Raw genomic sequence first — 24,955 nt, forward strand, 5'->3', positions numbered from 1 at the left:
CGTCCCTGTCTGTATATGGCATGTACATTATGAAAAATAAGAATAGCAAAAAGGAAGAATCGTCTCGTATAGACTGCTGGCTCATTCATAAGTCGGCCATGGTCGTGCCCAGCAAACACCACGCCTCCAACTTTTGCAAACGACTTGTCTTGCAAGGATGCACGTAATGTAGAAAGCACTCGTCTTAGGCAAACTCGCCAAACTGACCATCATCAAAGCCCAGCTGCTGCACAGACCGACGTTTCCTCCTCGCATCGGTGGCACTGGGCGGCGGGGGCAAGCTGAAGGCACCACCGTCGCCTCCGGTATCAGGAGTGGTGGTGGCGGCCGGCGGCGGCGGCGGCGGCGCTAGGGCAAACGACTGCAGATTCTCTGACGAGGCTGGCGTCTCATCGTCGTTGCGCGGACGTCTCCTGCCTAGGCCCTTGGCGCCGATATTAACCGTGATCTTCTCCCCGTCCTTGAGGCTGTAGTCCCTCGGCTCGTCCGCCCTGGACGGTGCGCCGGCGACGGTGGCAGCGGGGCCTTCCCACCCCAGCGCCCTGCGCGCGGCCTGCAGGGCGACGGCGAAGTCGAAGGCGTCGGAGCGCTCCTCGAAGCCTATGCCGAGGACGGCCTTGCGGCCCGACGGATCGCGCACGGTGATGGCGAAGAAGCGGGAGCTGTCGATGACGGGCTCGACAGACGACTGGTTGGCGTAGGGCGCCGCGGCGAACAGAGCACCCGACGAGGCGTCCTCCAGCACCAGGTCCACCTTGAGCAGGTCGGCGTCGGCGGAGCTCGTCTCGAGGAGGCGCAGGCGCGCCGTGAAGATGTGTCGCGATGGATCCTCGGTCCACGCGGCTGCCATGTGGCCGCGGGTCGAGGGTAGAGGTGGGATGTTGTAGACGTGGGTCGTGTTGGTGAGGAAGAGGACGCGCTGGATGGCGTCCGCGGGGAGGGCGGCTCCCGTCGCGGGGTCGACTACCTCCATGGTTCCGATCGGGCTTTCAGAACGGTGGTACGGCAGGGAAGGGGAAGAAACAGGCAGATGTTTTCGGGGACGTGAGAATTGTTGGGGAGGGAGAAGCCAGACAAGGGGAAGGGAAAAAGAGGACAAGGAGACCCCTTCTCGTCATCCCCTCTTCTGGGGTGGATCATCGGGTGGCCCATCGGCCCCGCTGCTGCTTCACCGTTGAAGGCCAGATGGTGTCTCTGCATTGCTCTCAGTGTTGAGGAAAAAGGATGATCGGAACTTGACGCGTCTACATATCGATTCCGTCAATATTTGCAATGTCGAGACTGTGCGATTGTTGCCTTGTTCCTCCTGATTCAGCACTCTGGCAGTACTAGCTTTGGCTATGATGTAATTTATAATATTCGAGGCCCTCCTCCAACAGCTACTACGCTCCCGCACAGTTTAGCTACACATGATCGTGACTGCAGCGACGACAAGACAGTGAGCAATTATATGCTGTGCGTGAAATTTCGAGGGAAAAGCAAGTCAGCCGAGAGCTCTTTCCAAGATATGAACAGCATGAACCTGCCCTTGTTGGGCTGGAGCCTCAGCTTCGTCCGTCCTTCCGCTGAACGCACCGGACACAAGCACATACCTACATCATCATCATATCAACATAACCTACTGCTAGTAGCAATCAACCTAATGATAGAAACGCCTCTTCCTTTTCACGATGTCACCCGAAGAGAGCACTAGAGATCTCGCGCTGCACTTTGACAAGTCCCCCGGCCCAGGCATGCCATCTATCGGACGGCACAGCTCGGACGACTCCGAGAAGCAACACGACCTGACCGTCACCTTTGAGACCAAGGGATCAAACAAGAAGGGGAAGAAGAAGAAGAAGACGGATACAACGGCGTCAATAACGACGACAGATACAGGACATACTACAGATGCACCCATGGATACACCTCAGAACAATGAGCCGTCGGGATTGACCAAGTGGCTTGCTGGGAAGCTGCTGGGAATACTGCTGCGGAAGGGCGAATCGGGTAGCGCCGACACACGGTCTCTATCTGAGAGAGAAAGAGGCAATCCTAGCACTCAGTGAGTCGTCTGGCCATTTACTGTCTGTAGCCTTTTGGCCTTCGTTATTTACTCTGACAGCGATTCGTGTACGTACGAACAGAAACTCGGGGGGAATCGACAAAGGGAATTGCTCCCTCTCCGGTCTACCCTGCACCACGGCGGTGGAAGACGGCAGAAAATGAAGACATTAGGGGGAACAGGGGAATGTATTGGGAAGAGCGGTGGAGGTGGAAGACTACTAGTATCGCATAGGGAAGCAATAATCAATACCATGCCTTCAAGATCCAGAAGCTTCGGTATAGAAAGACGCTTGGAATTGGTACATCCGCGCAGTGCTACTGCTAGCAATAATAATAGTGCTACATGTACGGAGTATTACTCCGTATTATCCTTACTCCATACCACCTGTAGACTTGAAGCACGGACATGTGGGGCTGTGCCCCTCCATACCCGAGCTCTTTCTTACTCTTCCCCCACCATCTCGATTGACTCACACGTCCACCATTACCTCGACATCGCCATCCTGGTCCATCGTCGACGCCGCCCACAATGACGACAGATCCTTCATCGGCGGATGCGGCCTCCGGGTCCGAATTCGACATCGTCGCGACGTACAACAAGATACTCTCTGACCAGCCGGAGCTGACCAAGACGGTAGTGGCGATGAAGGCGCTGCACGCCCTCCTGGAAGCGACACCGGCATCGACGGCGCACGAGACCATCAAGATCTTGACGGCCGGTCAGGCCCAACTTGCCAGCAACATCAGGTACCCCAAGGCGCCTCTGGCCGGATCCCAGTACTTTCTGCTGTTCGTGCGGCAGAGGCTTAAGGAGTCGGACGGTGATTTTGCCGTGGTGCGGCGGAACCTGCTGACCAAGGGCGTCGAGTACATCGACAAGGCCGTGGAGGCGCGCGCGGCCGTGGGCTTGATGGGCCACCACTATGTGGTCAACGCCTTCACCGTTCTGACCTACGGGGCGTCGCGGACGGTGCTGGCCGTGCTGGAGCACGCCGCCGCGGCGGGCCGCAACTTCAAGGTCATCTACGTGCGCGACGACTACGGCAAGAACGGCCAGCAGGAGAGCGACGACTACGTAGCCAGGCTGCGCGCAGCGGGAATCCCCACTGCTGCCGTCAAGTTCAGCGCAGCCCTGCACGCCGTCAAGACGCTCAAGCCGCGCGTCAACCGCGTCTTCCTCGGCGGCGAGGTCATCTGCCAGAACGGCGGCATGGTTGGACGCATGGGGTCGTGCATGATCGCTCAGGCCGCCGCCCACTGCAACATCGAAGTCTTCCTCTGCGGCGAGATGCACAAGTTCTCCAACTACCACGCTACGCGCCTGAGCGACGTCGGGTGGCCCCAGAACATCAAGGTGTTTACCACCGACGAGCCGGAACAGCAACAGCAGCCTGACCAGGACGACCTCCTGGAGTTCACGGTAAGGGCCATATCTTCTCCCTCATCCACAGCTATGCAGGACCTCGAATGGAGGCAGACGGGTGACACGTGACAGAGAAGGAAAGTGCTGATCGTTTCATGGCCAGCCCGGCGAATTCATCTCCAGAATTGTCACGGAAAACGGTGTCTACCCTAGTAACCACGTGGTCAGGATAATCATCGAAACATTCGGCACGCTGCAGCCGTAAGAAAGACAGAAACGAAAAGTTGACGGAGGCCGATGAGCTTAGGGTAAGGCTTCGGGCGCGCAGGCGAGGGCATGGCTCCGTCGACGACGTCTCGAGGTCACGAGACGCAGAGCTTCTGGTATGGACCTTGACTTCAAGTAGCACTTACCATGGATGCCTACTCATACAGGAGGATGAGGTCATCGGACGAGGTCATCTAATCAGTATGCCTTGATCTGCCCAGATCCCTCCAACTATTAATACCCACACGGCACATGCCATGTTCATACATGGCTTGAGAAAAAAAAGACGGAGACACGATACGGCTTGGGGGGGGGGGGGGCGCCTATGAGCTGAGAAGAGCATTGTTATTGCTGATAGACATAGACATGAGCAGTCGGGACTACCCGGAGAATTGAACCATTATCCAAGGAATCGGAACCGTTGTAAGGTCACGACTCCTTTTATTTCCACCCGTGTTGAAAACATCGTGCATCTGAATTACTGTCGTGTGCTCTGCTACGACCCTATACCATGGCAGCCATTGGACCCATGCCGTATCTCCGATATCTGTTCGAGGAAAGAGGGAGAGTGAGAAACCGAAAAGAGAAGGGAGAGATTCGCCTGGAACTACACATCCCTGACGAGCCTGGCTCCAACCCAAGCATAGGGATACTTCCTCTGATACCAGTTGACAAAGGACGACCTCCCCGCTATGCGTGGGTGCGTGGCCCACGACCCACCCAGGACGACGTTGTGCTTGCCGTCCAAGAAGTCGGCCGTGTAGCCCGGGTACATGGCCATCGGGGCGAATCCCTCGTGCCGGGCGAGCGGGGAGCTAGTCCACTCCCACACGCCGCCCATGCCGGACTGGCCCGCCAAGGTGTCGCCCCTCTGCGTGACGGGGACGGGGTGCCAGTGGCGCAGACCGACGTTCTCACCCGCGAGGTCCGTGAAGAGTCCATCCTCTCTTTCCTCTTCTCCTCCGCTGTCGGGTCCGTGCCCATTGACGGCAGCGGGGATCAGGTCTGGCGGGGTCTCTTGGACTCCGTTGTTGACAAGGTGGCTGCTTGCAAGTTAGTGATGTCGTTGCCTTGCATGGGATGGAGAAGGAGTTTGCAAAGTATGGGAAAGAACTCTGCGAGGGATGAAGAAGAAGCGATGATGTAAAGAGAGAGAGAGAGGGAGAGAGAACGCACCCATTCACTGCGGGAAATGTAGCGGCCAATTTCTGGCCTGGTATCTTCTTCTTGCGACGAGAGTCAATGACATGCGCGTAGATGCTACGGGCCTCTTCAAACGTGGGGATGCGTCCGCCCATCCAGGCAGCGCAGCCGGAGAGCTCGTCGTAAGACGCGAAGACGGGCCAGTCGAGGGCCTGGCTGAGCGGGACGAGACCGTAGACTGTGCGGACAGCCTTGTCCTGCACGAACGAGGTGGGGAGATCGGAGTCGCTGCTCGTGCCGTCGGCGCGGGCGCTGTTGCTACCGGGTGACGCTGTCTCCTGCCACGTCCACGAGGCGGGCATCTGGTCACTCTTGGTGGCGTACATGTACTGTGCGTACTGGGGTTTGTTCGTCTTGTCAGTACTTCTGTACAGGATGCATATGAAGACGGCAGAAGATTGGGGGGGAGATGTACCTCTTGGTTGGTGATGGGACGTCCCTTGGCCTGGAAGCTGTGAACGGCCTGCTTCCGGATGGGCTTCTCGTTGTCCCTGTATTATCTTGTTAGTCAGATGACCGACTGATTTGGACGTATTGTTACGTGTAGGCCGCATATACAGTCGTCGAAAATGTGGCATACCATCCAAAGTGACGAGTCGGGTCATCCTCATCCTCCGGGTCGTCGAGACCGATGGTGATCGTCCTCGCAGGCACATCGAACCACTGATTCGGCACCTTGGCAGTGCACGCGTTGCGGGCCATCCTCTCAAAGTCGGGACGGACCGTGTGCGGCGGCGGCAGCGTCCTGGGGCTCTGCAGCATCATGTACAGCAGGGTCTCGAGATGCATGGCCTCGTGCTCGAAGCCGAGCCATACGGCCCTCGCGACGGGCCTGGGCATGTCCCCGGCGGCGGTGGTGCTCCCCCTGGACTTGGGTCCGCTACCGTACAGGCTCAGGAGCCTGGCACGCACGCGGTCCTGGAAGGCTACGATGGCGTCGACGGGCGGCCACTCGGACGGCAGCTCGGAGTGGTCGTGGCACCTCTCCGGGTCGTCTACGTCCGGGTCGATGCCGCGCTCGAACATGTCGTAGTAGACCTCTCCCGGAGCGGTCGGGGGTTGGCCGGTCGTCTTGGTGAGCTGTATGTCGAGGAAGGCGGGGATGTGGCCCAGGTAGAAGATGCACGCGTTGCGCAGCTTGATGGGCTTCTCGGCGAGATCCTGCTCCGGCAGCATCTGCCGGGTGACGGTGTCCCAGGCTGTCCACAGGGAGCGCCACTCGTCCGGGGTGGGGACGACGGAGGCGGCGTACCGTCCCGGGTCGAGAGGGAAGGGGATTTGCGCCCTCCGGAGCTGGTGGACGCCGTACTCGTCCCCGCGCGTCCAGCGGTCCACCTCGTCCAGCCCGGCCATCTTGAACAGGTTGGAGGACCCGAGCTCGGAATACTTGTGGCTCTGCTCGATCTTGATGCGCTCCAGGCGCGGGATGTGGTGGCCCATTACTTCGACGTCCCGCAGCGGCATCACAAAGGCTTGGTGCCGCCCACCTTCCTTGTCGTAGACGTACTCGCCTACTACGGTCCAGTCGGGGAGGTGGAAGATTTCCTGGCCGAAGATGGTGTTGGCGTGGGAGAGGCCGTTGAGGATGAATCTGTGTGTGTGGGGGGGGGGGGGGGGGTCAGTCCGTGTCAAGCGGGTTGGAGGGGTAGAGAAGGGAGTTTCGAATCGTACCTGTGCGTCAGTCCCTCTGCGTCTGCGCTTCATGTTAGTCTCTCTCACTTGTCAGGGTATCAAGGTGGTCCATACCGTTGTATGCGTGGCTGCTCGCACGGCGGTTAGCTTGGGTCACAGCACACCGGGGGGGGGTATTGGTATGCCCGAGGGATGAACGGATAGTAATACTCACTAGACCTTGTCAGGCTGAATGCACGAGTCGATTCCTATGAACAATGTGTCTTGTGGTTGCATGACGTCGGCAAACTCGGAGAGGAACTTGGCCGCCTCGTCGCGGAGAAAGTTTCCTGAGCACATTGCCCTCACAGGTTAGACCCCGTACCACCAGTTCACAACAGGGATTAGGTGTATCCTCGCTATACGGGTTGCAGAAACATACCGATGCTCGATCCAAGATGGAGAATGGACTTGGGGCGGTCATCAATCGTCTTGAGCCACTCACGCCCATCATCGTACGTGCCCCATAGACCACGGCAAGTGACGTAATTGAAGTCGGGGAGCTCGGCGAGCGTGCGCTGCAGCTCATCGCGCGACAGGTCGAGGGCATAGTAGTCTATCTGCTTCTCTGCTTCCTCGAAAGCCTGGAGGAGTAGATTGACCTTGCGCAAGTTTCTTTATACATGCATATATATATATATATATATATATACATATACATATATATATTGATCCGGTAAGTCGGAGCACTGGAAGGTGGATGGATGACCCCAAGCAGGATGAAGGACGAGACTCACCCGCTGCCCAGTTCTACGAGGATGGCACCGGAGGGGACCTTGGATGCAATGTCCCTTGCATGGGCTCTGAGGATGCTGATCTCGTGGCCCGTGAGGTAATATTCGTCTAGGTAGGTGATCTTGAGGACTGGGGTGTCAGACTTGGTGATATCACGGGAGCTGAGGAAGACCGCCGGGGGGGGAGGGGGACCGGTGGCTGTTGAAGTTTCCATACATCTTCAAAGAGCTGCAGGCCCCGCATGTCGTATAGAAGGAGAGTGGGAAGCTTGCGGGGGCCGTTCTCCGGGTTGATCATGGCGAGGATCTCATTCTTGAGGTCGATCTCGACGGGGTCACCTCGGATGTCGATGATGGTGGAGGAGGCGGCTTGCTGGCCGTTTCGACCGTTGAATTGCTTGACGGCAGGCATTATGGGAACGGTAAGCTGGGGGATCGTCTGCAGATGGGAAGATGAGAAGGAGTATGGAGAGAGACAAGAGCAAGACGAAGACGTAAACGAAGACAAGGATGGGGAGGGAGATGGACGGAGAAAATGGGGATGGAAGTGGAGGCAGTCTCTATATAGTCAACGATGAAAGGCCGTCGATGATGACCGCAAGGGGGAACACGCACATGCTCTGGCCCAGAAGTGTATTCTCTTCCAGAGTGATAGTGCTCGAAGTGTACTTTTAGTATACTTTCCGTACCTCTTCTCGAACAATGTGCAGAGGCATGTGCACGTCTTAGGCACATGAGGACTTCGATATATGATGATACTATGTGTAATACATGCATGCGTCGACGGTACGAGGCAAGACTCAAAAGGTCATACATACTCGACTACCATCAACCATCAACCATCACCTCATCAACTGTTGCTCCTACTAGCTTCCAACTGCTACATCTACTAGCTGTTGCTCACTGCAAGTACAGGTATGCAGGTGTGGAAGCTACAGCTGTCGAGCTCCGGGTCGGGCTTGAATCGCGACGCTACCCCGGATGATCACAGGCCCAACTTGCCAACTTGCGCGTACACCATCTCCTTACCAGGGTCGAGGTATATTCCCGGTGAGGTTGGGTGGTAGAGATACATCGTTTACGATGCAGGTCATGGCTGCGTCACACCCGGTTTCACATAGAAGCCGGGTAACTTGTCGGTACTGCGTCTTCTCCGTTCCTCCTCTCTCTTCTCTCGGAAACTCTCGTGACTCTCGTCCTGTTATTATTATTATATATATTAGTAACTTTTTTTTTCGGCTGACCATCCCAACCCACACCTTCTTTCCAATGGTATACGACCTTTAAAAAAAACAAAAACAAATTCAAGCATGACCCCCACGGGTCTCACAACATCTCGGCCGTCGTTATCCACTCAAGGGCGTCCCGTGCCGCAGAATCCGTAGACCAGAGAGGATTTCCTCCTCAAGACGGGTCATGTATGTCGTATGCATGAGAACCTGCTCCTACGTTGCTCGTATGCTGCCGCGTAGCAATTGGGGGGAAGGATGTGATAGCTAACAGCTTGAGAGCTGAGAGCCAACACATGGAGACTTGGCAGCAGGGCGGGGAACATATGTGGGTTCGGTTTTAGGAGGTTATCCATGACGCACCGGTTTTATTGTTCCTGAAGGTTTTTATTTTTTCATTTCTTTTGCAACCCTTCGCATATAAATAAGCTGGGAAGAGGAAGAAGCCAGACTGAGATGATCGGGATTTCCCAACAACTCCCGATTCTTCTCTTCTCTGTTTTGCTACCAGTAGACAAGTTGACATCCCCCCCTTCATCTCTCTCTTCCTCTCTCTCTCTCTGCCCAGCTTCGTCCGGGATGATGTTGCCGTATACGGCTTCCGATTCCAGGAAGCGGCGGGGTTGATCTCGGCTGGGTGTAGCAGGGAGAAGGAGAGCAGTACGGACGGCAGCGGAACGTACAACGGAAGATGGAGATACTGGAGAGGAATAACAAGGTGAAGAGAATAAAACTGAAGATGAGAGGGTCTATCGTCGACATACCGACATCAGACGACACTTTCACTGTGACATCATCGTCATCCATGATTCGACAAGAATGTGGCGCAGTTGATCATCTTCGACGCAACCGAAATTGTGGCGTCAACCATCCTCCCCAACTCTCCAGCTCTCCAACACGCGTACAGGGTACGGATCTGTAGTGCATTCATCTACTCTGTAGTGGTCCGCCAGTGGCTTTCCAGCGGCTTTCCAGTGGCTTTCCAGTGGCTCTATACGCTGTAGGAGCAAAGCCCACACAGCTCCATCACACAGCTCCATCACACAGCTCTCTCGTTCTTGTCTCCTCCCAACACAAATCAATGACTGTAAGTGGCTGTGCAAGTTCTAAGCGCCAGAGCTCGCCCGCTTCTGGCGGCTAATTATGGATTGAGCATTGTCCACGTCCTCCTGCACGATTCGTTTTATCATGCTTCTTCTTAATTCTATTCTCCCTGCCATCCCTCATCGTTGATCTCTCTCTATCCTTCGTCTATGCTTGTTCAAGACCTCGGGTTTGGTCCTCCTGTCAAATATCCTCTTTCTCTCCCTCACCTCCTCCTCATATATACTGCCCCCCCCCCCTCTTCTACTATCGCGTATAACCTCGTCCCTTCCCCAATCTGCGGTCAGACCGTCTACCTATCACGAACGACCAGCCGCCCAAAATGGCTCCGGGACACAGTGTAAGACCAGACTTTTTCTTTCTTTTTCCGTTCCATATCCAGAAAGGACAAGCACGCCCAACGGTGGAAAGGAAGGAGAAGAAGGCTGACGTGTGAATCTCTAGGACCCCAAACTCCTCTATGCCATCGAGGGCATAAATGCCTACCAAATCATCAACGGCAGAGAAGAGTCCCTGACACCCTCGGGCCCCCAGACCCTCTCTCTCCTCATGGTGCCCACGTCTTCGGGATTCGCCGACCCGTCCAGCATCAACACGGAGGAAGACTTCTACCTCCACCTCCACCTCCCTCCCGAGCTCGACCTCCCCATGCCCGCCACCACCCAGATCTACCACCAGCCGCCCACGAGCTACCTGATTCCGCGGTGGGACATGGGCCCGGACAGCGGCGCCTTCACCCGCATCCAGTTTCCCTCGGCCACCAGCCGCCCGGGCGTCCAGGAGGACGTCGACACGTTCGAGACCATCCTCGCCCAGTGCACCGCCTTCCTCGAGCGCGCCCAGGCTCCCCGCGACAACGGCGCAAAGGCCCGCGAGGCAGGCGTCGCAGCCACACCCAGCAGGAAGCAGTCCAAGTCCGAGGTCGCCGTGGCCAAGGCCCGTGAGGCTGCGGGTGAGGAGCTCCCGCCATACAACCCCGGGGACTATGGCCCCGGGGAGGCATACGTTGGAGGCACGAGCAGCTCGCGTGGGCCCGGGGGTCAGATCGTCCTGGTCAACGAAGAGGATGGCAGCGTCATCGGCGAGCTGGGGGAGGGCTTCAACGTGGTCGAGGACAACAAGGTTAAGCATGGAACCAAGGGTGAGAACTCTCTCTCTCTCTCTCTCTCTCCCACCCCCTCTCTCTGTTCTCCTGTGTGCTGTTGCCGTTGCTGTCCCCCCTACGTACCCGGCAAGGACTGGTGAACTGATATGCATCCGACAGATCCCGTCGTGGTCACCCTACCCGAGGATGGCAGCCACAACATTGCCATCACCCCTGCGGACGAATCCTACGAGGGGAGGCACATGCACCCGGCGTACAAGAAGTCGACGCTGGTCTCTGGTGCCACCAGGGCGTCGCAGCTCCTCATCACCACCTCGGACATGGTGACGCGGGGACTCCAGGCGGGGGCCGACAGCTTCACCAAGTCGACCAAGCGGCTGGAGCCGGTGACGTTCAACCCCACGACTCACGACCACATCCGACGCATAAACACCTTCTCCACCAAGGCCGCCGGCCTGTCCGCGGCCACGGTCGGCGCCGTGGCCAAATACGCCCAGAACTTTGGCGCCAACATAACCCGGCGCAAGGATGGCGGCACTCGCGGCTACGACAAGGACGGCAACCCCATCGACTCGTACAAGCCCGGCGTCCTGAACAAGAGCCTCATGGCCTTCAACACGGTCATCGACGGCGCCGAGCAGGCCGGCCGCAACATACTAGTCGGCACGTCATCCAGCGTAACCACCATGGTCGGGCACCGCTGGGGTCCCGAGGCCGGCACCGTGGCCGACCACCTCGGCGGTGGAGTCAAGAACGTCGGCCTCGTCTACATAGACGTCACGGGCGTGTCTCGTCGCGCCATCATCAAGAGCGTCGCCAAGGGCATGGTTGTCGGAAACGTAAAGGGAGGAGGACAGGTCATCGTCCGCGGAAGTACCGATAGCCCTTCCGATGGCCGAGCTGGGCCGTCGAACGCATCGACGCCAGGAGCAGCAGCAGCAACAGTACACGGCGACAATGACAGTCTCTACAGTGACGGGCGCAGCTCGACAAGAAAGGGCAAAACGCCGTACTAGGTTTGAGCTCGCATACACCTTTGTGTGTGCTTCGTTTGGATTGTGTTTCTACTTACAAAGAGTTAGGGTTTTTTTTTTTTTTTCCTTTTTTCTTTTTCTTTTTTTTCTCTACGAGTATGAGTAGCGCAATGCGAGAACAGATGTACGCATTCTGTTAGATCTTGATGTTTCCGTACAAGAGCTCAGACAGATGATGAATCTACAAGACAGCTGCAGGACAGCTTCTAGTTCTAGTATTGGCGAGTCTAGTTACAAGGCCTCAGATAGCATGGTAATCAATAACAATAGTAATGCTTCTATTCGTAAAACACGATGATTTGTTTCCTGATAAATGTCATCCCGTCATATGCCGCCCCTCCCCTCCCCTCCGTTCCCCCCCTCCCTAAGAAAAAAAACGACGTCATTTCATCTACAGGGTAACCAGACTTGAAAATATACTTTGTCCTGCCCCGCGTCATTGCAATCGCGTCGCGTCAAACCCCCGCGTCAACCTCCATCTACTTCCCCCCCCCCCCSCCCATATTACCGCCAATACTCAACAGACTCATAAGAAAGAAAGGCGGATGATGGCGGGCGGGTCACGAGAAAGGAAAGAAGCTACACCGAAGACCCACATAAGCTCAGAGGAGAAGGCAACATATACAATCTGTTCCCCAACTGGCTGGCCGGTTGCCGTACGGAACTGAGTGTGTTTCTGGACCGCGGCCGATGTGTCGACTAGAGCCTCTTGGATCCATGATTCTCATTTTCCGCGACATTCGAAACTACATACGGGACAAGACGAGTGGAGAAAGGAGTGAGGGGTAATATCTCGACTCTCTTTCTGTTAGTTTTGTATGTGGGGGTGTTGACTGACAGAAATCCTCTTTTTCCAAGAAGAAAACACAGCCCTGCACTACAGCGACCATGCTCCACGAGATCCTCCTCTCCCTGTCGGGCCACCCGTCCCCCCTCCTCCGCGACGACATAGCAGCAGCGGGGGGTGACGGAGGCGGCGCCGACGCGGGGGTCAGGGCGAACAGCGGCGCAGCAGCGGGCATCACCCCGTCGGAGCGGCAGCTCCTAGGCACGGTATCGCACCTGAGCGCCGTGCACGTGCGGCTGATGACATCGACGGCGCAGATAGCCGACTCGCACCCGTCGGCCATCTGCCGGGCCGTGGCGGCCGCCATCGACTCGATACACCTCTCTGCCTTCCAGCGACGGGTGCTGGACGTGGAGGAGAGCATACTGCGAGGCGACGCGGACCTGGTGGGCGCGTACAACATCGTGCCACTGACGGCCGTGGTGGGCGAGTTCCGCAGGTGGACGAGGCCGATGGACTGGCTGTGGGAGCTGGTGCAGTTCATGTCGGCCGCGAGCGTCGGCGCCGACGGGAGGCCCGGGCCCGCGTGCCACGCCGCCGCCGTCATGGACAGGCTGCGCAGCGAACTGCAGAGCGGGTATGACGACATCGAGAGGACGGCCATGAGCCTCGTCGAGGTGGCGGAGACGGCCTGGCTCAGGCAGGTGTCTGCCTGGATTCTCTACGGGCGTCTGCCGAGCTTCGGCGCCGACGACTTCTTCGTGCAGCGGCGGCGGCGAGGGCAGCATGGCGACGATGACGATGACGATGGCGAGGGGGGGGAGGGCAAGATGGAAGAATTCGTCTGCGCGTCTTCGCTGCTGCCGTCCTTTGTCACGGCCCGCTCTGCCTCGTCCATGCTCTTCATCGGCAAGTCGCTCAACCACGTCAAGGTGCGCAGCACGATGGACTCTGGCGGCCGCGGGCTGCACCACCTGTCGTCGAACCTGTCACAGCTGTCCGGGCTCAGGTTCCCGCTCGACTCGGCCGCCTTCTCGCGCGCCATCGCCTCGGTCCGCCTCTCCCTGTCGGAGAACATGCTGCAGAGCGTGCTGCCCGTGTCCAGGGTGACAGAGACGCTCCAGCTCCTCCGGGACTTCTTCCTCCTCGGACGCGGCGAGTTCGCCATGGCGCTCACGCACGAGGCCGACGAGAGGAACCGCAACCGCTGGAAGAGGGCCGACCGCCTGACGCGCGACGGCGGCCTCGGGAACGTGACCGTCAAGGAGGGTGAGGTGGCCGCCGTGCTGTCGCGCACCTGGTCTGTCCTGGGTGCGCTGCAGGGCCAGCACGCCGACGAGGACGAGCAGCTCGAGCTGGCCCGGGATCTATTCCGTCTACATCTAGTCAAGCCGCCGTCATCGCCGGAAACGGCAGCAGCACCGTCCACAACCGGCCTCGTCACCCCGGAATCCCTCCACGCCTCCCTGGCCTCGTCCCCCTTCGGCAGCCTCCTGTTCTCGGTACCCTCCCAGCTGTCCATCCATCTCCCGTCGCCGCTAGACATGATCCTCTCCCCTGCCGATCTAGAGCTCTACTCGTGCGTAAATGCCTACCTCCTCTCCATCAGACGCGCGCACATACGTCTGACGGACCTTTGGAAGATCACGTCCCTGCGCCGACACCACCCGGCGCCCCGAGGAGCGCGCGAAGACGCCGTCGAGCTCCGCCAGCGCTGGTCCGCCCGCATGACGACGATGCGCAGCTCGTGGACGACGGCCAGCGCTGCCATCTTCTTCCTCGGCGAGACGGAAGGCTACTTCCAGACTGAAGTCGTGGCTGGTCTCTGGGGAGGATTCCACGCATGGCTCACGGGTCCCTCCTCTTCCTCCTCCGCCTCTGCCAAGAAAGAAGAGGGGAGAGATGTCGAAGAAGAAGGAAGAGAAGAAGAAGAAGAGAAAGAAGAAGATTTATGGCTCAACTCCGACTCCGATGCCGAGACGGAGGGACCACCCTACCACGACCCGCAGACGATATCCACAGCTCACGCCCTGTACCTCCAGACGCTGGTATACCGCCTCCTGCTCACGCAGCCGTGCTACACGACGGCGCTGCACGCGCTCCTGGTGCACATAGACCACCTCGTCGCCCACGCGCACCGCCTCCACGCCATCTTCACGGCCCTGGACCTCGAGGCCGACGCTGGCGTGGTGGACGCCTTCGTGGACCTGCACGCCGAGGAGGCAGAGGTCACGGCCTTGATGCGCGGCGTCGAGGCCAAGGTGAAGAGGGGCATAGCCGACGTCGTGTCCGCCCTGAGACATCTGGAGACGGACGTGACCTTTGCCGCCGCATGGGAGGGCGATGGCGTAGTGGACGCCACGGCCGACTCGGCCGACTCGCGTCACTGGGCCGGCGATATGCGCGGTGAGTATGCCGGGTACGAACCTGCCAGGGTCGGAGGTATCAACCGGCTGCTGATGAAGCTCGAATTTGGCGGCTGGTTGGGTACCGTGGGGGAAGTTGAGTATTAGTATCATTAGCATGTATTATGATTGATCAGAGATGTATTATGTTGAAGATGAATCAATAAGAGGAGTCATTGATATCGATCCACGCAAAATAAAAATTAGGAAAAAATGAGTAGTCAAGTGTTTTGATACTGATTGATGTAAATTTCTTTTTAAAAAAATGATGAGTCTACTACTACTACTCAATAATACCAAATTGAAGGAAAGATGAGAGTCAACCGTTTAATACGAATTGATGGTCAATAAGAAGAGCGTGTCAGTCAACACCAATCGATGTCAGATGGAACTTTATAAGACGAGTCTTTTTTTTTCTCGATAAATACTAGTTCATGTACTATTAGTTCATGTCTATATAAGACAACGTCATGCTCTAATTAGTTCTTTATCTTTTTCTCTCTCATTTTCCTTCTGTAGAAAATAATACTAATTAAAGTTGACTAAAAAGCGGGGGGGGGGGGGGGTAAGGGTAAATATATTAGTCAAGAAAAGGTGAATGTTGGTATCGTCTTTCTTCCTTTTATCTCCACCGTACGATATTACAGGTGCATTAGCTCCTTCTTTAAGGAGAGCCTTTACGGTTGTCATTATCGATAGTTGTATTTTTCTAGGATGACTCTCTTCGTGATAGTAACATATATATGTTTGCCAAGTCATCCTAAGGCAACAACCCCGGTACCGGGTCATCCCTTCTTCCGGCCGCATCTGGCAGCCTAAGGCAAACAGTGAAGACCAAGAAAACAAGAGAAGAAAAAAAAAAGTTTCATTCGAAAAGAGATGCATGAAAGACCGCTAGGACATGTCCAAAAACAAAAGAGAGAGAGGAAAAAAAAGGGCTAGTCAAGTAGCGACGACCAAGTAATAGTAATACTACTAAGTAATTAAAAATAGTAAAGAAAAAAATTGACTAGAAGTAGTCATGGTTAAAGAAGACCGAGAAAAAAAAAAGAAGTCGTCAACGAGAAAAGAAGGTATAATGAACGAGACAAGGTGAAATGAAATAGGAGAAGATGGAAAGTGTGATGAGAGATGGAAATAGAAATGAAAATAGTAGAATGGGCCCAACAAGTCGTCGTGGTTTGATCAGAAACCAGGAAATAATAAGTCTCGATGAGAGAAGATGATGGTAGAAATTGAAGAAGAGGAAAAGGACGAAAAAAAAAAGGGGAGGGGGGGAAGTCCCGGTGTCAGGTAGAATCATGCAAGATATACAGTGGACCGTCTTCCGTTCCGTTTCGAAGAGAGTGAAAGAAAACATCCAGGACTCATTGCTTCACTGTGGTTATATGCCACCGTGAGTAAAGTTCGTCTTTTGCATCTTGGATTGGGCAAGGTAGGAAGGGTAATAAGGAAGGAAGAGGGAGGGAGAGGAGATTCGTCTGAGGAAGAAGAAGGAGAGAGAGGGGGAGAGAGAGAGAGAACAGAAAGGGGGAAATCAATCCATTAGTAAGCAGCCACAGTATGAGCAGTCTTGATAGGACTACCCCGGTAATTCTGCGAGTGTCTACGGTGAAAGATTCCCTTCATGAGTGATCGCGACGTCATGTTGGCGTGCGTGTCCATGGTCATGGCACGGTTGGCCCATCGGCTGGGCTTCTTCACGTGCCATCTGTCCTTGATGCAGTCGTCAACGAGGGCGATGAGACCGGTGGCGATGATGATGCTTTTGGGGTCTCGAGGTCAGCCAGATGTTTTAGGAAGAGAAGAGGTTAAGAAGGGGAAGAGAGGGAGAGGGGGAGGGGGAGAGAGAGAGAGAGAGAGAGGAAGAAGAGGGAAAGAGAAAGATGCAAAGGATATAAGAAAAAAAGAAAAAAAGAAAAAAAACTCACTCAGCTACATCATTCTCCTCTAACAGACGCTCATCACTGATCCACATGTGACATGGCGGAATCCAACCGCCAGCCCACTCGTCCTCCTCGACCTGATTCGGACTCCTCACCTCGGGTGTGATGTGGGCCACGGGGGTCTGACCGCGTCCGTCGCGGCCGAGGTGGAACGAGGTGGTGCCGAGGTTGGGATCGTAGACGCGCTTCCACGAGTAGCTGTGGTCCCACCAGTCAAAGTCGTAGCGTATGGACGAGTGGCGGCCTCGGTTCCGGGTCATGTCGATGCGGGCGTAGTTGCTGAACTCGAGCTTGATGGAGTCTGTCGGCACCAGGCTCGAGGCCGGGGGCGGCGGCCTGTCGCCGGACCAGGAGTCGGTCCGTATCCGCATCGACCGCATCGAGGCCGCGTCCCACGAGGTGGAGGCGATGCTGCTGGACCCCGTCGACGGCCGCTTCGACGAGGACGCGCTGCTCCGGCTGCTGCTGCTGCTGCTCGACCGCTGGAAGGGTGACCGGAGCGTGTTCATGGCCGACGAGACGGACCGCTGGATGGCCGGGCGCGAGACCGGACGGGGCTGGGCGTAGGCCCGTTTCGAGCTGCACACCTCGCGGCCCGAGTCGCGGCAGTACCGGCGCAGCGAGAATTCGCGGCGGGCCAGGTCCTGCATGCGGAGGTGGAACAGCTGGACGGTCACGGGGTGGCGGCCGCTGCGGGGTACGAGGACGTCGACGCGGAGGTTCATGTTGCCGTCCGGGGTCAGGTCGTCGTGCCGGATCGAGAGACGGTCCAGCGACGGGAACAGGTGGGAGAAGGTGTCGGGCGTGGACGGCCTGACGTGGGGGTCGATGATGGAGGCGCGGTACTCTGGTAATACCGGGGGGATGTCGTCCTCTGTGGGGGCCGGTATGGTATCGGCGCGGCCGTGGTCGTGGGAGGCGTCGGCACCGGCCTCTTCGTCGTCGACGACGGCAAATGAAGCCGAGTCCGAGAAGACGGAGTTGTACGTCTCTACCGAGGTAGAAGGCAGCTGCTGGCATAGACCAGAGAGGTGAGCTGGTGATTGCGGCATTGCCGCTTCCTCCGCTCCCTCCTCTTCTCCTTCTCCTTCTTCTCCTTCTCCCTGTACGTCCTCTTCTTCCACGTGCTTTGCTACCCTCCTCAGGCTCTTGCCGGACTGTGCTAACGGGTCGACGGGGCGAGACTCGTAAGGAAGGGAGGAGCCGCTGTCGGCTGAGGAAGAAGATGCTGATGATGAGAAGGAGGAGGATGGGCCGGAGCACGACGAGTCGCAGAGGTCTGATGTAGATGTCGGATGCCGACCAAGGGCAGCGTGGGTAGCCATGATGTTCTTGCTGCTAGGACAGGGTACGGATGCTTGGCGAGATGGTAGCAGGTGAGGGGCTAGCTATCCGCGCATGTACAGCTTGCGTCTGTATGTGCTGCGTGTTTGTGTGTGTGTGGTGTGTGTGTCTTTTGTGTGTGGTGTGTGTGTGTGTGTGTGTCTGTCTTGTGTGTCTGTCTGTTCGGTGTAAGAGGGGAGGAGGGAGAGATGGCAATGGTAAGGAGATGGGAGGTCGAGGTGGGAGGATATATCTAGGCAGTGCGAATCGAGAGGTGAGTTGTGATGGTGAGATATCAGTACATGGGACAGGTGGCAGACGTCGTCAGGCAGAAAGGGTCTCGTCAGGGAAGATGGGGAAGAGAGAATACGGCGGTCGACACTGAGCAGTACTGGATTCGTCGCAAGGTGATTCACGATGGATGCAGGCGGGTCAGAGACCATTAAAAGACCGGCAAGCGGACTAGGGGACCGGACCGCAGTCTTGGGTGGTGGGTGAGGAGCCAGGCACCAAGACCGAGGGCCAGCAGTCAGAGGCAGAGCGGAGAGAGGCGCATGATACTACGTCGCAGTTGAGTGCTAAGGATGCGACCGAAACGAGTAATGGAGGTGCACGCTCGCAATACTCGGAATGTCCGTGTACAGTACTCGTACAATGCAGACGGTAATATACTGCAATGCCACTACCAGTACGAGCAATATTCGGCAGCAGTGAAGTGAACCGGGGTTAGAGAGAGAGAGAGAGAGAGAGATAGATAGAAAAGAGGCGCAATGCTTGGGTGTGCGTGGTACTCATCGAGTGACGGACGGGCATATCGTTTCCTATCCCCGCTACCGACACACGACGGTACCCAGACCTTGCTCCTCGGGTGCGGCAGGGGCCCCACGCGCGACACAACGGCGAGGAGAGCAAATCATTGCCGGTACCATGGGAGCGTGCACGTGTCCTTGTCCGAGTCGTCTGAGTGTGCTGAAGGGGGGTGGCCCGGATGGACGAATGCAGGAATGCAAGGCGTGCATATATTACTGGATTGAACTCGGACTGGCCTGTCTGGGAGAGAAGGAGAGGGAAAAAGAAAAAAAAAAGAAAAAGAAAAAAAAGGGAAAAAAAGAAAGAGACTGCGGCAACCTGCCAAGCTATCGCGGGGGTCAGGTCCAGATTCCAACGTCACGCCACTGGTGTGTGTGTGCGTCTCGTCTCGTCGGGCAGCTGACTCTGTCTCTCTGGTTGGTCCCTATGGGTGAGTGCCAGACTCCTTCTGCTGCAGGTTGCGGTTGGCTCTATCCGTCGTCGCTGGGCACAAATGATGTCTGCAGTGCACGGAGCAGCAAATGCAGGGTACCCGTACAAGTACCCGTACCGGGTCTCTTGTCTATCTCTTGCCAGGACATCTATCTCTCTGTGTGTGTGGGTGAGAGAGAGAGAGAGAGAGAGAGAGAAGAGGGTCGAGGTGCTGTTGTGTAATGACGTCCGTTTTCCCCATCTTCTTTTTTTTTTCCCCTTCTCTCATGCTCACTCTCTGTGACAGTCTGTAATGATAGAAATGATATATTATGCGGCGTCCAACGTCGGTGTTGTCAGTGGAACCCCTCTTCCTCCACCTCTATCATAATCATATCGATCTGGTTGCCGGTCCCGCGAGCATGATAGATGAGAAATATTGATGGCAGCATCGACGGCAAACGGACGATGACGATATCGTTTGTCTGATGATGAGGATATTGAGGATTGATGATGATGACGATGATGATGGTGGCCTATGCTTGGCATACGAACGGAACGTGACGGGCCAAGCAACATCGTGAAGGATGCAAAGAGGCGAAAGGCGGAAAGCGGCGTAGTCCAGGAAGGAAATCTCCTGATTGCGGGATTAGCAATCGCGACCGTCGCTCCTTCTCTCTCCTTCTCTCTCTCTCTCTCTCCTTCTCTCTCTTTAACTTCTTTTGCACTTCACTTTTTCTTCTATTTTTTTTTTTAATAAAAAAAACCGTCCAATAGCATCTCCAATAGCAACTTCCGATTTTACCCGCCTCGTTTTCACCTTCCCCCCCTCCAAGTCAAGATGATTATAGACATTTCTTACCTACCCGGTATTCGCATCTTTGATCCTCCTCCGTCTTTCATCCATATCACCGCATATTAATCTGTATCTGTACTGTTATCATAATATATACTATACGTAATGTACATGTATTATAATACTGTAGCGATAACACGCATATAGTACTGCATACACATACTCATGACACGAATACACACATCATCTGACTGACATTCTGGTCTAACGAAGAGAAGAAAGAGGGAGGAGAGGGACGGGCTCAGACAGCAGAGCCAGCCATGATGTAATAAATCAATAGATGTGCGTCTCTGACCGACCAATCGCGATGATGATTGATGGGACGTGCAATAGAATGCATTATAATCCTCGTACATATATAATACTATCATCCACGTATCTTATCATTCGTGATCCGCCTTCTTCACGACTCTTGTGCTGCTGCTGATGATAGCCGTACAGCTGTCCGCGGTTGATCCAATCTCTCACATCATTGACACCCAACCGTGCCACGACCCAACCTCTTATGACGGCCATATCTTTCCTTCTTGTTCTCTTCCCCTCTGGACGGGAAGGATGAGGCTAGACTGGAAGGAGAAGAAGAAGGAGAAAGGGTACGAGCGCCCTTACCTCTCCTTACATGTTATGGCCTCTATGCGTACTCGATGAGGCTGGTCCGTCTCGTTCAGAGGATAGCCATCTCTCTCCGTAAGGAGAGATATAGCTTCATCAACAGAATCCCTCGATAGTCTTATTTTTTTTCTTTCTTTTTTTAGAAAAGAAAAGAAAAATCTTCAAATATTTTCTACAACTCTTCTTCGACATGTCGAGAACTAACAATTCCTCCTCCTCCCTATTGTACTACTGATCAGTAGATACTTATAACATGCATGTGCGACCTTATTCACCCGACCGTCATGAGCAGACGTTTCGACCAACCGTCACAGCTGAATGTGGTGAACACCACCGAGATGTGTTGGAAGCTGCCTCGCTCAAACCCTTCAGTTTTGCTCCCATGCTTTTCTCAGATGACACACACACACACACACACACACACACACACACATACACACATACATACTCGATAGACTATCCTCGACATGTGAATCAGCGAAAAGATGGAAAGATAGGGAAAGAGATCCGTTGAGCAGTGATATCAATCGTTGAGCCATGTCGACCAAAGTGTCTAGAAAAGGGAATTAATATGCACAGTATATATGTTACGATACCCCCTCTACATACAGGTCAACTCATCAACTCCCAATGATGACCATTTTTCCTTACTATGACGATATGCACGACGAGTCAGGGTCGTATTCGTCATATATGTTGGAGAATAGAAGAAAGAAAGAGAGAGAAAGAGAGAGAGAGAGAGAGAGAGAGAGAAAAGAGAGCTGTCAACTGTACGGATCCGCGGGATCATCTTGGGGGAGATATGATGAGTGCCATGCATGTATCCTAATGCGACAACATCACCGTCGACTCCCTCGCCGTCGACAACCCCCCCTTGGGGCAAGTCTAGACGACGGCATGCCAATCGAGTCCGATCATCCCCAATTGCCATCCTGGTGGTCCCTTGAACCGACGGAAACTGAAAGAAGACGAGGTAACAGATCAGCAGGCCAAGTCTGATCCGTACATGTAATATGAATACATGCTACATGCCACATGCTCATATATTTATAAATGTGTCAATACATGTAATACATGTAAATATATGTATATATATATATTACAGACTCACCGTATATCTGAGATACCGTCATCTATCCGACGTCCCATGTGGCCATCCCAATCCCTGCTCTCCATCTTTATAACGAACAACTCCAGACTCTGGAGAGAGACCGAGAGCGCAGACGAGATCAGACACACAAACACACACACACACACACACAAATCGATGGATGAACCGCTCTGACCCCGGACAGCGGAGCCTCTCCCCATTCAAATGGGGAGAGGGAAAGAATAGAAGAAAGAATGAAAGAAAGGAGAAGAATAAAATAAAGGAAAAGAAGAAGAGAAGAGGAGAGAAAAGAGAAGAGTCAATCCCGCCCGCGGTCCGGCAAACTCGGCTCGTTGACAGAGCAGAAACTTGCAATCGAGATAGGAGATGGACCGGTGCGATGTCGGATAAGAATGACGGCGGATTAGGATGTTATATAATATGATGCTTTGTCGGAAATTCTCACCAGAATTGATGATATCGCTTCAACCTCTCCACGAAAAATCAAGCGAAGCTGGGGGGGTATGGATAGAATGGTCTTGACAAATGCTCGGCGTCTTACTTGCCGGTTGTCAGGTCAGGGTAGCCCACTCTCCGAAGACCGGACCGGAGACCTTACGCGGGACGATGGATGAGTTCCAATCCGGTAAAGCCGTCTTAACTCCAGAGAGGAGTAGCGAAAAGTGGAGAGGTGTATGTGCATACGTCTTTTGGGCCATTCTCTTCCTTTTGTTCTTCTTCTTTTTTTTTTTTTTTTCTTTCGGGAAAGAGAGAGAGAGAGAGAGAGAGAGAAAACAAAACGGTGACATAAAGAAAGAAAGAAAGAGAGAGAGCAAGACATCCAGGATAAAAAAAAAACAAAAAAAAAAAGAGACTTGCACGCAAAACAACACAACACGTACATGTGTGCACATGAGATAGGCACACAACGACCGAATGAACGGCTCCGATGCCGAAGGTCCAGTCTCTCGGGGACGGGGACGAAGACGGGAGGAATCCATAGAGCCGGACGTGGAGAAACCGGCAACGATACCGTCCAGCCCAGCGGATGACGATGAAGGCGCCACCACTGACCGTGATCCGGATGAACTCGACGGCGGTGGATTGATCGACGAGGAGAACAACGATGGCCACCGACCCACCATGCGCGAGATCCGCTCCCACAGCCGGAGCAAGAGCCTGTCCCGAGCGGCTCTCCCCGGCAGTATCCTCGGCAGCGTCGTGGGAGGAGGAGGAGGGGAAGGAGGAGGGAGAGGAAGAGGAATCGGCACGGCCGTGGACCGTTCCGTGTCCCGACCCGAGTCCATATTGTCGCGCATCCGGTCGCGACCCAGGCCAGGCTTCACCCACCCCCTGATGGCGTGGCCGACGTCGCCGGATCACGTCGTCGACTTTGACGGTCCCGACGACCCGTACCACCCCCTCAACTGGGCGACGTGGAAAAAGGTGGTCACCACCGGCCTGTACGGGCTCATCACCATGTCGGCCACGTGGGCATCGTCGGCCTACGCCGCCGGCACGGAGCAGGTGGCCGACGAGTTCGGCGTCGGCCGCCAGGTCGCCACCTTGGGCACCAGCCTGTTCCTCCTCGGCTTCGGCGTGGGACCGCTGCTCTGGGCCCCGCTGAGCGAGGTCTACGGCCGGAGACCGGCCGTCATGCTGCCCATGCTGGTGTCCGTCTTCTTCAGCTTCGGGAGCGCCACGGCCAAGGACCTCCAGACCCTCATGATCACCCGCTTCTTCGCCGGCTACTTCTCGTCGGCACCTGTCAGCAATACCGGCGGTGTGCTCGGCGACCTGTTCACCGCGTCTACGCGTGCCGTGGCCCTCATGGGATATGCGCTGGCTGTCGTCACCGGCCCGGTAATAGGTGAGCACGTCGACCTGCCGTCTTCTTCTCCCCCCCCCCCCCCCCCCCCGTGGCTGACCTGGACCAGGCCCCATCGTCTCTGCCGCCGTCGTCCAGCAAGACGATCTCGGCTGGCGCTGGACCGAGTACCTGACGGGGATGCTGCAGGCGGCCGTCCTCGTCGTCGGCGTCATCTTCATCGACGAGAGCTACCCGCCCGTGCTGCTGGTGTACAAGGCGCGGCGGCTGCGCTTCGAGTCGGGGAACTGGGCGCTCCATGCCCGGTTCGAGGAGTGGGACGTCAGCGTCGCCGAGATGGCCAAGAAGTTCCTGGTGCGTCCGGTGCAGCTGCTGACGACGCCCATCTGCTTCCTGGTGGCCCTGTACGCGAGCTTCTGCTACGGCATCCTGTACATGCAGCTGGGCGGCATCCCCATCATCTTTGCCGAGCACCGGGGCTGGAACCCGTTCGTGGCCTCCCTGGTCTTCCTCAACATCCTCATCGGCGTCTTCCTCGGCTGCGGCGTCAACTTCCTCAACCAGAAGCACTACACCAAGGCCTACCGGGCCGCCGGAAACAGGCCCGTCCCCGAGCGGAGACTGCCACCCATGATGGTGGGCGCCGTCCTCTTCAGCGCCGGCCAGTTCGTCACCGGCTGGACGGCCGATGCCGAGTACCACTGGATCATCCCCTGCATCGGCTTCGTCCTGTTCGGCACCGGCTTCTTCACCCTCTTCCAGGCCGCCCTCAACTACCTGGTCGACACGTTCCAGGCCAACGCCGCCTCTGCCGTGGCTGCAAACACCTTTCTGCGGTCCGTCTTTGCGGCCGCGCTGCCGCTGGTCGTCGGTCCGATGTACCACAACATCGGCATCGGACCGGGCATGTCCATCATGGGCGGGTTCGCCACTCTGCTGATACCGGTACCGTACGTGTTTTTCATCTATGGTAAGAGGATAAGGGCGAGATATAAATGGTCCAAGGCTTCGGTATACGATGAGAAGTAGACGACGTCTAGCTTTCTATCTTACGTTATTTTCGTCTCTGTTCTCTTCTTTCGTTTCTTCCATCGAAAAAATAAAATAAAAAATGAACAGATGTTTGTGTGT

The 24,955-nt window shown here is 55.7% G+C and overlaps 7 protein-coding genes across 7 annotated transcripts; 4 read left to right on the top strand and 3 right to left on the bottom strand.

Annotated features, from left to right (window-relative positions):
• Positions 1 to 184: 184 nt before the first annotated feature.
• GMORB2_6535 (adaptin ear-binding coat-associated protein 1/2) lies at positions 185 to 973 on the bottom strand (the record flags this gene model as incomplete). The annotated part of the gene is made up of 1 exon (XM_035468505.1): positions 185 to 973. The coding sequence occupies one exon, from the start codon at positions 971 to 973 to the stop codon at positions 185 to 187; it is 789 nt and encodes a 262-aa protein (XP_035321639.1).
• Positions 974 to 2,575: 1,602 nt separating this feature from the next.
• GMORB2_6536 (translation initiation factor eIF-2B subunit alpha) lies at positions 2,576 to 3,674 on the top strand (the record flags this gene model as incomplete). Its single annotated transcript, XM_035468506.1, has 2 exons — positions 2,576 to 3,466; positions 3,573 to 3,674. 2 exons carry the CDS (start codon positions 2,576 to 2,578, stop codon positions 3,672 to 3,674), a joined length of 993 nt encoding a protein of 330 aa, XP_035321640.1.
• Positions 3,675 to 4,283: 609 nt separating this feature from the next.
• Positions 4,284 to 7,696, bottom strand: GMORB2_6537 (L-histidine Nalpha-methyltransferase / hercynylcysteine S-oxide synthase; the record flags this gene model as incomplete). Its single annotated transcript, XM_035468507.1, has 8 exons — positions 4,284 to 4,719; positions 4,853 to 5,232; positions 5,295 to 5,370; positions 5,460 to 6,470; positions 6,750 to 6,840; positions 6,933 to 7,165; positions 7,288 to 7,427; positions 7,502 to 7,696. 8 exons carry the CDS (start codon positions 7,694 to 7,696, stop codon positions 4,284 to 4,286), a joined length of 2,562 nt encoding a protein of 853 aa, XP_035321641.1.
• A 2,243-nt stretch (positions 7,697 to 9,939) lies between these two features.
• On the top strand, positions 9,940 to 11,738 carry GMORB2_6538 (uncharacterized protein; the record flags this gene model as incomplete). The annotated part of the gene is made up of 3 exons (XM_035468508.1): positions 9,940 to 9,957; positions 10,062 to 10,758; positions 10,882 to 11,738. 3 exons carry the CDS (start codon positions 9,940 to 9,942, stop codon positions 11,736 to 11,738), a joined length of 1,572 nt encoding a protein of 523 aa, XP_035321642.1.
• Positions 11,739 to 12,644: 906 nt separating this feature from the next.
• Positions 12,645 to 15,056, top strand: GMORB2_6539 (Spc97 / Spc98 family; the record flags this gene model as incomplete). Its single annotated transcript, XM_035468509.1, has 1 exon — positions 12,645 to 15,056. One exon carries the CDS (start codon positions 12,645 to 12,647, stop codon positions 15,054 to 15,056), a length of 2,412 nt encoding a protein of 803 aa, XP_035321643.1.
• Positions 15,057 to 16,493: 1,437 nt separating this feature from the next.
• On the bottom strand, positions 16,494 to 18,219 carry GMORB2_6540 (uncharacterized protein; the record flags this gene model as incomplete). The annotated part of the gene is made up of 2 exons (XM_035468510.1): positions 16,494 to 16,713; positions 16,880 to 18,219. The coding sequence occupies 2 exons, from the start codon at positions 18,217 to 18,219 to the stop codon at positions 16,494 to 16,496; spliced, it is 1,560 nt and encodes a 519-aa protein (XP_035321644.1).
• Positions 18,220 to 22,932: 4,713 nt separating this feature from the next.
• On the top strand, positions 22,933 to 24,853 carry GMORB2_6541 (Major Facilitator Superfamily; the record flags this gene model as incomplete). Its single annotated transcript, XM_035468511.1, has 2 exons — positions 22,933 to 23,866; positions 23,934 to 24,853. The coding sequence occupies 2 exons, from the start codon at positions 22,933 to 22,935 to the stop codon at positions 24,851 to 24,853; spliced, it is 1,854 nt and encodes a 617-aa protein (XP_035321645.1).
• Positions 24,854 to 24,955: the final 102 nt, after the last annotated feature.

Source organism: Geosmithia morbida (genome assembly GCF_012550715.1).
Source record: "Geosmithia morbida isolate 1262 chromosome Unknown scaffold_6, whole genome shotgun sequence".
In the NCBI taxonomy this organism is placed as follows: Eukaryota; Fungi; Ascomycota; class Sordariomycetes; order Hypocreales; family Bionectriaceae; genus Geosmithia; species Geosmithia morbida.